At 37.9% G+C, this 12602-nt stretch overlaps 2 protein-coding genes across 3 annotated transcripts in view; both read right to left on the bottom strand.

Annotated features, from left to right (window-relative positions):
• Positions 1–235: 235 nt before the first annotated feature.
• On the bottom strand, positions 236–4224 carry ppifb (peptidylprolyl isomerase Fb). The gene is made up of 6 exons (XM_081393619.1): positions 3977–4224; positions 3442–3472; positions 3257–3345; positions 2545–2641; positions 1504–1579; positions 236–1430 (listed from the first exon to the last, which is right to left on the bottom strand). The coding sequence occupies exons 1-6, from the start codon at positions 4124–4126 to the stop codon at positions 1295–1297; spliced, it is 579 nt and encodes a 192-aa protein (XP_081249745.1). The 5' UTR covers positions 4127–4224; the 3' UTR covers positions 236–1294.
• A 785-nt stretch (positions 4225–5009) lies between these two features.
• LOC308707081 (zinc finger MIZ domain-containing protein 1) overlaps positions 5010–12602 on the bottom strand; it is a 56968-nt gene continuing 49375 nt past the window's right edge. For both annotated transcript variants that reach the window (XM_081393198.1, XM_081393199.1), the window contains 4 exons: positions 11683–11924; positions 9408–9565; positions 7935–8168; positions 5010–7846 (listed from right to left, as the gene is read on the bottom strand). In XM_081393198.1, coding sequence (XP_081249324.1) covers positions 7739–7846; positions 7935–8168; positions 9408–9565; positions 11683–11924 — 742 coding nt within the window. In that variant the 3' untranslated portion in view covers positions 5010–7738. The remainder of the gene's footprint in view (positions 7847–7934; positions 8169–9407; positions 9566–11682; positions 11925–12602) is intronic.

Below are 12602 nucleotides of genomic sequence, written 5' to 3'. Positions count from 1 at the left end.
CATTAATGCATCTATGAAACATCCTCGTTTAGACGTGTGAGATTCTGTCTAAAACACTTTTGATGATGATGTTTGTGTTGATCTTTTTATAGCTCTTATTTTTAACATTTCAAGAGTCACTGAAGAACATTTTGTGTGATTTTAGGATGCGTTATCAAGTGCCTGTTTTTCTACAACTTTTTTTGTGTATTTGGGGAAATATAAAAGTGACGGCAATAGAGATCAGAAAAACATTAACAGTATTAATAGGTTTAATTAAACAATGTGACACTCATTTTTATGTGAAATATACTTTTACATATGCAGTGGAGCATTTTAGCACTTCATGTGTAAAGAAACAAGCACACACACACACACACCTGTCAATCAAAAAAGTGTCAGGGTCTGAACTGATATGTAAGAGCTGCTGTTTAAATGGGTTTGTTCACTTATAATCCGGAGTCAAGCTGCTTTTAAGACTGAGGTGCGTCTGTTTAGTGGATGATTTCATGTTTAGTCCCAGAATCCTCAGTTAAGCAAAAACTTGCAGTTCCAGTTCACCTGAATGACATCGGCTTATTAATGCAGAAGTTGTTCTGAACTACATTTACATGCATGACTGTAAATCAGACTGTGAAGTGTGAGGTGGCGTTAATAACCTGTGAAACACAGACATGTGCCTTAAACGAGACCGTGCCGCTCTTTCTCCAGAGCAGATCAAATAAACGACTAAAACATCATTTCTTATTGCTCTTGGCTTTATTACTCCAAACTCAATACTGCAGCACACTGGCCACAACTCATAACCTAATGCATGAGAACAAGAGGTCATGAGATGTGATGTGTTTTCAGTCCAGATTAAACACCAATATTACCTGAGAATGACTTTTTCACAGTGGATACCACTTTAAAGGAATAACGCTCCCAAAAATGATAATTATGACATTATTTACACACCCTAATATCATTTCAAACCTGTATGATGTTGTTTTTAACCTGGAATTCAAAAGGAGAAGCTTTGCCTTGTTCATTGTGAAACTGCAGAAGATGTAAGGGCTGATATGGTGCTTTTATGATGTTTTATGCCTTTTCTGGCCACTATAAAGAGTCATTTTATGAGTGAGGATTCTTAAAAATTCTCCTTTTGTGTTCCAGGGAAAAATCAAATAGCTTTGGATCAACATGAGAGAGTAAATAAAGACTATTCCTTTAACACAAAAGTGTCTAGATTTCACATTATGGAGCTTTTGGCCCCTTCTGAACACTTAGTAGTCGACGAATCTGCGGCAGGACAGTAGAAAATGACTCAGTGAATCTACTTGAGTTCTCCACAGTCGCTGATGCTGATTCTCTTGGCGGTTCTTCCCGATCGAGATCCCAGCTCCTCCACCTTCCTCACCACATCCAGCCCTTCTTTAATGCTGCCGAACACCACGTGCTTCCCGTCCAGCCTGGAGAACACACAACACACACTCTCAACATCGCATTCACAGACACATGAAACGGAAGAGGATCTTCTCGTACCACTCTGTTTTGACTGTGCAGATGAAGAACTGGGATCCGTTTGTGTTTGGTCCAGCGTTGGCCATGGACAGAATACCTGAAAAAACACACACACACACACACACACACACACACACACACACACACACACACACACGGAAGAACTTCATGAGTCATAACTAGTGGTTAACTGACACGTGTTTTACGTTCTCCTTTTGCTTCTCCAAAGCTTCTCCTTTTGAATAATATATATATATATATTTTTTTTTTTTACACACACACACTATAAGTAATTAATTGTGTAAGTAAATAAATAAGTAAATCAAGCAAGTAAATAAATAGTTATTACTTGTCAGGCAAAATATACAAACATTTAACAAAAAGACAAAAACAATTAAAAGCAATAAAAAAGACAATAAAATAAGTACAATAAAGTGTAATGATTGAAAATTTATAAAAAAGGAATGAAATAAAATTCTTAAAAACATTAACTCGTGTAGATTTGAAATATTAACATGTTATAAATAAAAAAATAAGTACTGAATAAAATTTCTATATCACTGCACCACATGATTTTTGCTTCCAATGCTTTAAAATAGTAGCAAGTAAAAAAAAGAAAGTTATGACAATATGCTCTTTTTCTCATCTTTATTTATATTTTCTTATAGTATTTTGATATTTTGCTTTTATTTGTATATTTTAATTTTAGCTTAAGGTTTAGTAATATTATTTGATTTTGTCATTTTTATTAGTTTTTTTTTAAATATATTTCCATTTAGATTTGATTTTAGTAATTTAATAATTTTGACTTCAACTTAATTTTTTTCATTTAATATTTTATTTAACTAAAACTACATATTTTACTATTATTTTAGTTTTAGTCAACAGTTATTGCAGCGCCATCTAGAGTCGTGTACCTGTTCCTGCAGAACACCTGAAAGATCGCAGTGACCCAAACAATCATCAAACTCTCCTGCGTTCACTATGACGAGAATCAGTGAAAACCTTCACAAACTAAAGAGTGGAAGACGCGTCTATTGAGCAAAGACAGGTGTGTTTTACCTGGTCCGGTGTGTTTCAGTTTGAAGTTCTCGTCCGGAAACCTCGGCCCATAGATGGACTTTCCTCCGGTTCCGTTGTGGTTGGTAAAATCTCCTCCCTGAGAGAAACACACACTAGTGTAAAAATACATGTAAACACATGCTTAAATACATGATACATGCAAAAAGCACTTGAGGCTTAAAATGAGTATATACGAATTAATTATGCAGGATTAATGAGGTTCTTCTGTGATGAAGTGTTTTATTCAGTGGTTATTAAAGGGCTTTGTAAAATCAAAGATAGTTTACACAAAAATTAAGCTTTGTCATCATTTACACACCCTTGTGTTGCTCCAAACCTGTATGAGCGTCTTTCCGCTGAACACAAAAGAAGATATTTCGAAGAATTGGTAACCAAACAGGTAAACACCCATTGACTTCCATTCTAGGAAAAACAATACAATGGAAGTCAATGGTTACAACTGTTTGGTTACTGATATTCTTCACAGTATCTTCTTTAATGTTCAGCAGAATATAGAAACTCACACAGGTTTGGAAAAACACAAGGGTGTGTAAATGATGATGATTTTTGGGTGAACTATCCCGTTAAGCTTCAAGTGAAAGCCATTGCCAAACCCAGGAGCGCCGGCGGGTTTGATCAGAATCAGCTCGTGAAAGCGTGTGTGATCTTGTTCTTCTTCCAGTAATGATGATGATGATGATGATCATGTTACCTGACACATGAACTGTGGGATCACCCTGTGGAAGATGGAGCCCTTGTATCCGAAGCCATGTTCACCAGTGCAGAGAGCTCGGAAATTCTCTGTGAAACACACAAAAGATCAAACATGGCATCAAGATCAAACATGGCACCTGTGTGAGAGAAATAACGACTGTAAGCTGTTTTCGAGGGGTTTACCTGCTGTTTTGGGCACAACATCCGCATTCAGCTAACGTTCAGAGATAGAGAGTTAAAGGTCAATGAAGAACGAGGTCAATGAAGGTCAATTAAAATAACCACATTGCAAAATAAAAACGCATAGGAACTAGCTACATGTGTTGAACATTTAAAAACTAGATTGAAAAATTAATGTTTAATTAAAAAAAACATTTGTGTTATTCAAAACTTTTCAGAAATATGTTATGCGTTAAAGTATTATATAGTTAAGAATTTAGTAGGTTACTACTATGGAGAAGGCAACGCTAATAAATATTAATTAATTCGAGATGCCGTTATACACTTTGTACCATAGACTGCTTTGTACGCTCCGCGTCCAGTCACGCATTCTAATTAACATCTCTCGAAGAATTCGCTGATTCGCCAACTGTAGTGTCAAGCGTTCCATTCAGCCAATCAGACGAACTAAAAAGACGAACGTCGGGCTGCGTCATTAATATTCATAAGCCATGCCTTCTCCATAGTAGAGTTCGTAACCTCTCTCGTGCTCGCTCACCTCGAAGGTGACTCGACCGAGCGGCTCGTTATCCGCCGCGATGTCGAAGAACACCACCGGGTTGTTGTTGGCTTGAGCTCCGGTGGCGTACATGCGCGCAGCGGTGAAGGCCAGCGAACATAATTTAATCCTGTTACTGATGATTAACATGCTGATTCCGGTTACCGACTCCGCCGCGTAACCATAGAGCGAGTTACAGACACACAGGAAGAGCGGAAGAGTCACACGGAAGCTTTTAAGAGCGTGGCGTGTGCGCGCACGTCACATGGGGATTCTTGAAACATGAATAATAAAAAATACATGTTAATTAATATACTATGTAATTAATAGAAGTATTTGTAAATATATGTTACTTAGTAAAATTAGACTATAGAATAAGGGCCGTTGGTAAAATCAAATCAAAAGATAAAATATTGAATCACTATTAAATAGAATATATATATATATTAAACTTCAAAACAGTTTAAGATTATGCTTTTGGTTCTATCGTCAACCAAGTTCATATTGTCACAGGAAGGAAGAGCGGAAGAGTCACACGGAAGCGTTTAAAAGCGTGGCGTGTGCGCGCACGTCACATGGTGATTTCTGAAACATAAATAATAATACATTAATACATGTGAATTAATATGTGAATAACATGTTAATTAATATACCGTGTTATTAATATAAGTATGAGTACATATACGTTAATTAGTAAAATCAAAGACTATAGAATAAATGTCTGGTCAAATCAAAACTTAAAATATTGAATCACTATTAAACTTTTTTATTTGACTTAAAGTTTAAGATTGTGCTTTTGGTTCTATCCAATATTGTCATCAATGCACAATGACAAAAAGGTCAAATGTGACTATAACATCATACCCTGAACGATTAAAAATGTATTTTAAAGATCTACTGTAAGTGATAAATGACATGTTCAGTCTTGCAGTCTCCTTCATACAGATTTCAAATGTTTATCCCCAAAAGCAGTTCATGAACTCACAGAATCAATAATTCAGCTTACTAACACAATAAACATTGAGTCAAAATATTACAGATGAGTTTATTGAGCTTTGGACTGTTTGAAGAAAGAATATTTTTCTGCTGCTCACGCCATTTAACTGCAATCAGAGCAAAGAAATCACAACCAAAGGCTTTATTTCTGTGAGAACAACAGAAATCACATGAGTCGCCGCAAACATTAATCTTCGTGGGGAAAACCTGATGTTTAATATTTAAATGTAATGATTTCACAGATAAAAACGGTTTAAAATCAGATATTAAGTCACCCGTCTCTTTCATAAAAAATGGAAGACTTGTGTTGCATATTCAAATTCATTAAAAAAATTAATTGCATGTGTATAATTTTTTTTGCCATCAGAACAAGACAAATAATAAAAAATAATTTACCAAAACAAAAAAATAATAAAATATTCAACATTTTAAACCAATTTCAAATGGCTGTTATAGCTTTTACATACAGCTGCCCTTTCTACAAACGAGTATAGATTTATTTCACATAAGGCTGTTATAGTTGCTTGTACATATTAACAATATTTCTCATATTAACATGAAACTCTGTATTAGCTTCCCACAGCTTCACACACCATTGGTTTTTGTGAACGAAAGTGTATTTTAACCAAACTAGTTACGATTATATGTCAGGGTGTTTGTGGCGATTACAAGGTGGTTTCTTTCTGGTCCAATATGGTATTCCAGTCATTACATATACATACATTATATATGTATATACACCACTGTTTAAAAGTTTGAGGTCAGTAATAATTGTTTTGAAAGAAATTCATATTTTGTGTGGCTCAATCAATCGGAAGTATAAATATTAAATAATATTAATATTATATGTTTAATATTCCCAAAAGCAACACAGTTTGATAATAATCATAAATATTTCTTGAGCATCAAATCATCATATTAGAGTGATTTCTGAAGGATCATGTGACACTGAAGACTGGAGTAATGATGCTGAACATTCAGCTTTGATTACAGGAATAAATGATATTTTACAATATATTCATATAGAAAACCACTATTTTGGATTGTAATAATATTTTACTGTATTTTAGATCAAATAAATGCAGCTTTAGAGAGTAAATATCAAAAAGTCTCACCGACCTCAAACTTTTGAACAGTAGTGTACAGTATATTTCAATGCCAGTCTATACATTAGTATGCATTATAGTACAGTATTGCATTCTGAACACAGCCCGCGTCTTTCCCTCGCTCTTGCAATGAATATTCATAGACATACGGTGGCAGAATAAAAATGGATGGCCAACTAATACAAATGTATTCACAAATATTTACATGAAAATAATACAACTGCATTATGAACAGTAGTGAACTAGACGGATAAATGCATGGAACGACTTGAGTGTGTTTCTGTTCTTGATGCAAGTAAATCGACATGAGCTCAATTTCCTTTTTCCCTTTACGTTTGCAAATAGTGCGGATTGTTCTGAATAAAAGCTTTGAGATGTTAGCGTGAATATTTGAGAATCTGCTGAAACTAAAACTGAGGATACAGATCGACAGCGGACGGATGTTGGTCTGCTTCTTCATATCAAAATCAAAGCCAGTAGAAAAACGCTTGCTCATATATTTCACTCTCATGTGGTAAAAAAGACTGAATTCAGCCGCAAAGTTCATTTCAGCTCCACTTTCCTTGGACGCGCAGAGGTTGCACTAACTTTATGATAATGGAAATGCTTTGTAGTTTTGACTGATAAAAATAAGGTATCTGGGTAAACCTTTACTATAAGGTTCTGTTAGTTAACATTGGTTAATAAGCAATACTTTTGTTACAGCATTTATTAATCTTTGTTAACGTTAGTTACATGATTTTAACAACCCTCTGATGCTGGTCGCGTGGCGGTCAAAAAAGATTTTTCAAATGTATTTAATTAAATTAAATGAATGCACTATGTTTTAGTTTTATAATGTTTTAATTTAATATTTAGTATTTTCAAAAAGGGGATTTAATGGTACTAAATTATATTTATGCAGTAGTTATAATCCATTTAATCACTTTTTTGAGCATAGACCTAAAAGAATGAAATTTCTAACTTAAACTTTCATAAATCTTGAATGTTTTGTAGCGCAGACTGAAACTTGGTCTCTTTTTAGAGGAGACACTTGGCAGATTATTGCTGAAGTGACACAAGCTTTAAAAAGTGAACCTAAAAAAAGTTATAGAATTTTACGTTTATTGTTATGAAAAATGCACAAAAATAATATTTAGATTTTTTATATGACATATAAAGACACATTTTACTCTAAAACTGTGAGAAAATCAAAGCCATAAATCTAAACAAGTTGTGTTTGGCCGCAGTACCAAATGCTTTCACTAGAGGAAATTATTTTCCCATTCATTTCCATTTTTTTCGGACCATTTAACATTTTCGAACAATTTTTTTGTTCACACAGCAAAACCTTTTCCAAGTTTCGTACTATTCTGAAAAAAAAGTAAAAATATTTTATTCAAAATTGACCGAAGAGCATCAGAGGGTTCATAATGTATTAGCGAATGTTGAAATTAAACTTAACTAAGATAACTAAATGCTCTAGAAGTATTTTTCATGTTACCTACTGTAGTAAACTGATGTTAAGAACTGAAACTGATGAATGATTGTGTGTAGCACAACCTCTACGGTCGGCGTCTGTTCACGCTGGTTTTAAAATCTGTACAGGAAGAGGAAACGACGGTAAGTGCATTTGTGTTTGTCAAGTACGATGGAGCTGCTAGTCGAGGGTGTATCGGTCTCAGTTGTTCTCGAAGAGAGACAGCAGGTCGTCGCTGCTGCTGTTGGGAAGCTCAGGAGGATCCAGGTATGACAGAAGATCATCGGGATTCATCAGGTCTGGCAGCAGCTGGAGGAGGAAAAACAATCACATCAATATCACGGTTAATATCACGGAAATAATAATAATTTGTGTCCACGAGTCAGTCTGAACTCACATCTAAAGATGCCTCGCGTACGTCTGCGCTGCTCTGACCCTCCATGTTACCCGGCGAGGGGTTAAAGGTCATCTCTGTGGTCATGTGTCTGCTGGGGGCGGAGCTCTGCTGGGTGGGCGTCGGCCTGCAGGGGAGGGGCGGGGCGTTGTGATGTAACCGCTGAGTGCTGGGCGGCCCACGCATACTGTGCTGCAGGGGATTGTGGGATTGAACTGTGTTGAGGGGGTGAGGCGTCTGAAGAACAGAAATCAGAAAATATACATGAAAAAATGTGAAAAGACATGAAAAGATGCACAACATGTCAGTATTGTCAAAGTTTCACTTAGGTTATAAACCACACTCACTCACTCGCACACTCACTCGCACACTCACTCACTTGCACAATCACTCACTTGCAGACTCACTCACAGACTCACTCGCACACTCACTTGCAGACTCACTCACTTGCAGACTCACTCGCACACTCACTCACTTGCAGACTCACTCACTTGCAGACTCACTCACTTGCACAATCACTCACTTGCAGACTCACTCACAGACTCACTCGCACACTCACTTGCAGACTCACTCACTCGCACACTCACTCGCACACTCACTCACTTGCACAATCACTCACTTGCAGACTCACTCAGACTCACTCGCACACTCACTTGCAGACTCACTCACTCGCACACTCACTCACTTGCAGACTCACTCGCACACTCACTCACTTGCAGACTCACTCACTTGCAGACTCACTCGCACACTCACTCACACACTCGCACACTCACTGACTCACCCACTCACAAACACACTCACTGACACACTCACTCGCTCATACTCACTCGCTCGCTCACTCACTCGCACACTCGCTCACACTCGCTCACACACTCACTCACACACACACACTCACTGACTCCCCCACTCACAAACACACTCACTCGCTCGCACTCACTCGCACACTCACTCACTCTCGCACACTCACTCGCAAATGCTCGCTCACTCACTCGCTCACTCGCTCGCACACTCGCTCGCACACTCACTCGCTCGCTCACTCACTCACTCGCACACTCACTCACACACACTCACTCACTCACTCGCACTCTCACACACTCGCTCTCTCACTCACACACTCATACACTCACTCACACACTCACTCGCACACTCACTGACACACTCACTCGCACACTCGCTCTCTCACTCACACACTCACTCGCACACTCACTCGCACACTCACTCGCACACTCACTCGCACACTCACTCGCACACTCACTCGCACACTCACTCGCACACTCACTCGCACACTCACTCGCACTCACTCACTGACACACTCACTCGCTCATACTCGCTCGCACTCACTCGCACACACACACACACACTCGCACACTCACTCACTCGCACACTCACACACTCACTCACTCACTCTCACTGATTGGTAATTTTACATCAATCAGACGGTCCTTATGTTGTTAGTTAAAGGTCACTGAGACTCACCGTGTTGTGTAGTGTGTGTGCCAGGCCGCTCCCAGAGGTCGGAAGGTCAGCGGGGGGGCGTGACAGCTGCGACCCCTGGATGAACTCACTAACTGATGATGCTGCAGGGTTGCCATGGGGATAGTCACCAAACTTACTGTGGCCCTGGTAACTGTTGCCTGGTAAAACCAATCACAGAGGTGACATAGTGCAACACAGCTGGACGAACGACAAAACCATATCGAGATCGCGATAAAATTACGTCAAACAAGATGATAAGTTCTGGACATTTTTACTCGATAAGGATTAATTTAATAGAGTATCATGCAGCAGAAATAAATGCGACAACAGCCAGTCAGTGCATGTCTTTAATAAGTGAGTCTGAAACTAAAACATACATTACAAATATAATTACAAAAGTTATTCAGTCAAGAATGAGTGAATTTTCTCTTTGTCTTTTGTTGTTTGATTAGTGTTATTATAGAGACGGCAGCTGAACTGAGCTGTACATCATGGTTTTCTCCAAAGCGGTTATATATATATATATATATAAAAATTAACCAAATTAATAACTTTTGTACAACTAAAATGAACCATCACTGAGCTTATTTAAGCTGAACTGTGATGCTATTTTCTTCTGGAAACAAACTTTGTTGCATTATTATCTCTGTAAAGCTGCTTTGAAACACTCTGTATTGTAAAAAGCGCTATATCAATAAAGGTGCCTTGTTGTTTTTGGCAGCCTGTTTTAATTTTAGTTTTAGTCTAGTCTTTGTGTCAGGCTGTCATTTTAGTTTTTATTAGTTTTAGTCACATTCATACTCTTTTTAGTCTAGTCTAGTTTTAGTCGACGATAACTGATGACATTTTAGTCTAGTTTTAGTCGACGAAAACTGATGACATTTTAGTCTAGTTTTAGTCGACGAAAACTGATGACATTTTAGTCTAGTTTTAGTCGACGAAAACTGATGACATTTTAGTCTAGTTTTAGTCAATGAAAATTGTATTTTAGTCTCTTTTTAGTAATGTGATTCTATTTAACCCAGTCAATATAGAATTTCAAACAAGGCTATCTTATTATAGCCTATTTAGTAGGCCTATATTTAGGGCTGTGACGGTGGCAGGTTTTTTTTTACCACCGCGGTAATGGACCAACTACCGGCGGTGGTTGGGGGGTTATTTTTAAAAAAACTCGTTTTATATTTCTACACAAACCGGCGGTGGTTGGGCGCTTTGAGAGGGATGTGGGACGCAGGAAAACACGAAGATATCGATCTCCATCGATCTCTTTATGATATCTTTGTGTTTTCTACTTGATGTAAATTGGTTTGAAGAGCGAATTTTATCCTCCACAAGGGCGAAATATTTAGGCTATGTTTGAGATTGCGCTGCCAGAGAAAGTGAAACTAAAAATCACCCGCGCGTGTGAAGCGCGCTTTACAACTAAACTTGACGCGCCCTATGTCTAATATAAGAAGCACAAACTGTGTTAAAAAGAATTTGACATGCAAGTACAAATGTAGGCCATCTGTCCTACAGCGTTTTTCTACTTTACCACAGTAAAGTATACGAATATAATAGGCCTAATTAAAAGCGAACCAAGAAACGTTTATAATACCTTTAGAAAATGGGTGAGACGTGACGTGAGTGAAGATTTGGGAAAAGAAACAAGAGATTCCATGCAGGGATGAGTCACGATTTTTGGATATTCGATTAGTTTATTTAATTATAGGATATCGAATAGGTTGTGCGATTATTCTCTAAAATAAAATCTCCATGTTCTGGCGCTGATGCGGTGACGTGTTCATGTAACCAGAGACGCTGCCAATAACATACAGCTGTCACAAAGAACCGGCAAAAGTAATGATTATGAATGTGTCAAATACATCAATGAGACATTTTAATAGAATAACTAATGGAGTGATATATTGTTAAATTCGCTGATAATCGGGTGACCAGATCGCAATCCAGAATTTAAAGCCGACAAAGATGGGTTCACGCACAACTCTCTCATTCGTCGTGACGTTATAACATTTCGTCTCGTCTCGTTTTGGTCAACGAAAATGAAGAGACATTTTAGCATAGTTTTTATTTTTTTAAACCACATTTTGTCTCGTTTTTATTCGTCAACGATATTGCATTATACATGTATTTTAGTCATCGTCACATGACCATGCATTTACGTCTAGTCTCGTCTCGTTTTCGTCAGGTGATAACGGTTCGTTGACGACAATATTTCGTCATAATTTTCGTTGACGAAAGCAACACTACTTGTGGGTAATTCAGTGGGATGCACCTGGGCTGTTGAACTGGTTCGTGCTGTTGTTCTGCTGGTTCTGGTTGGGATATGGAGACGCTCCCGGGCCGAGCTGAGCGATCATGTCCGTCACGTTGGGCAGCACCGTCTGACTGGGACTGGTGGTTTTGAAGCGCTTGGACATCGGCCCGTCCGGATCTTCTTTTATGTGCGGCTCAGATTTGATCTGGATCGGCCTCCAGCTGCACGACGGGTCTATCATGACCTCCTCGAACTCTGAGCTGAAAGAGGATCAGTGATCAGTCTAGTAGCGCTGACCCCTAATAGTCCACTAACCGTAACGTTTATGGTACTAAATTATATTTATGTAGATAAGGCTATACGTATTTTATATAGGCAATTAAAGGCGCATTATTATGATTTATGGCTTTTTAACATAAACGCACGATTAGTTGACTAATGGCTAACATTAACGACTTCTAGTCAACTAGTAAAATCTTTAGTGGAGGGCAGCCGTACAGTCTAGTATGGATGCTTGTTTCCGCCACAGAATAAAACATTTTAAAAGATAATTGCGACTTTTTATCTCACAATTGCGAGTTTACATTTTGCAATTCTGTCTTTTTTTCTCGCAATTCTGACTTTATATCACGCAATTCTGACTTTACACCTCGCAATTCTGACTTTATATCTCGCAATTCTGACTATATATCTCGCAATTCTGACTTTATATCTCGCAATTCTGACTTTATATCTCGCAATTCTGACTTTACACCTCGCAATTCTGACTTTATATCTCGCAATTCTGACTTTATATCTCGCAATTCTGACTTTATACCTCGCAATTCTGACTTTACATCTCGCAATTCTGACTTTACATCTCGCAATTCTGACTTTACATCTCGCAATTCTGACTTTACATCTCGCAATTCTGACTTTATATCACGCAATTCTGACTT

The sequence above is a fragment of the Scardinius erythrophthalmus genome, assembly GCF_964197995.2.
Source record: "Scardinius erythrophthalmus genome assembly, chromosome: 18".
Lineage (NCBI taxonomy): Eukaryota > Metazoa > Chordata > Actinopteri > Cypriniformes > Leuciscidae > Scardinius > Scardinius erythrophthalmus.
This window is presented reverse-complemented; position numbering and strand designations above follow the sequence as displayed.

Excerpts from the sequence above, each read along its gene's own strand:
- ppifb (XM_081393619.1), bottom strand. The coding sequence starts at position 4,126 with ATGTTAATCATCAGTAACAGGATTAAATTATGTTCGCTGGCCTTCACC. Across the intron at positions 3,346-3,441 it reads TGTTGTGCCCAAAACAGCAG|AGAATTTCCGAGCTCTCTGC; the intron begins GTAAACCCCTCG and ends TGTGTTTCACAG. Across the intron at positions 1,580-2,544 it reads ACTGAAACACACCGGACCAG|GTATTCTGTCCATGGCCAAC; the intron begins GTAAAACACACC and ends GTGTTTTTTCAG.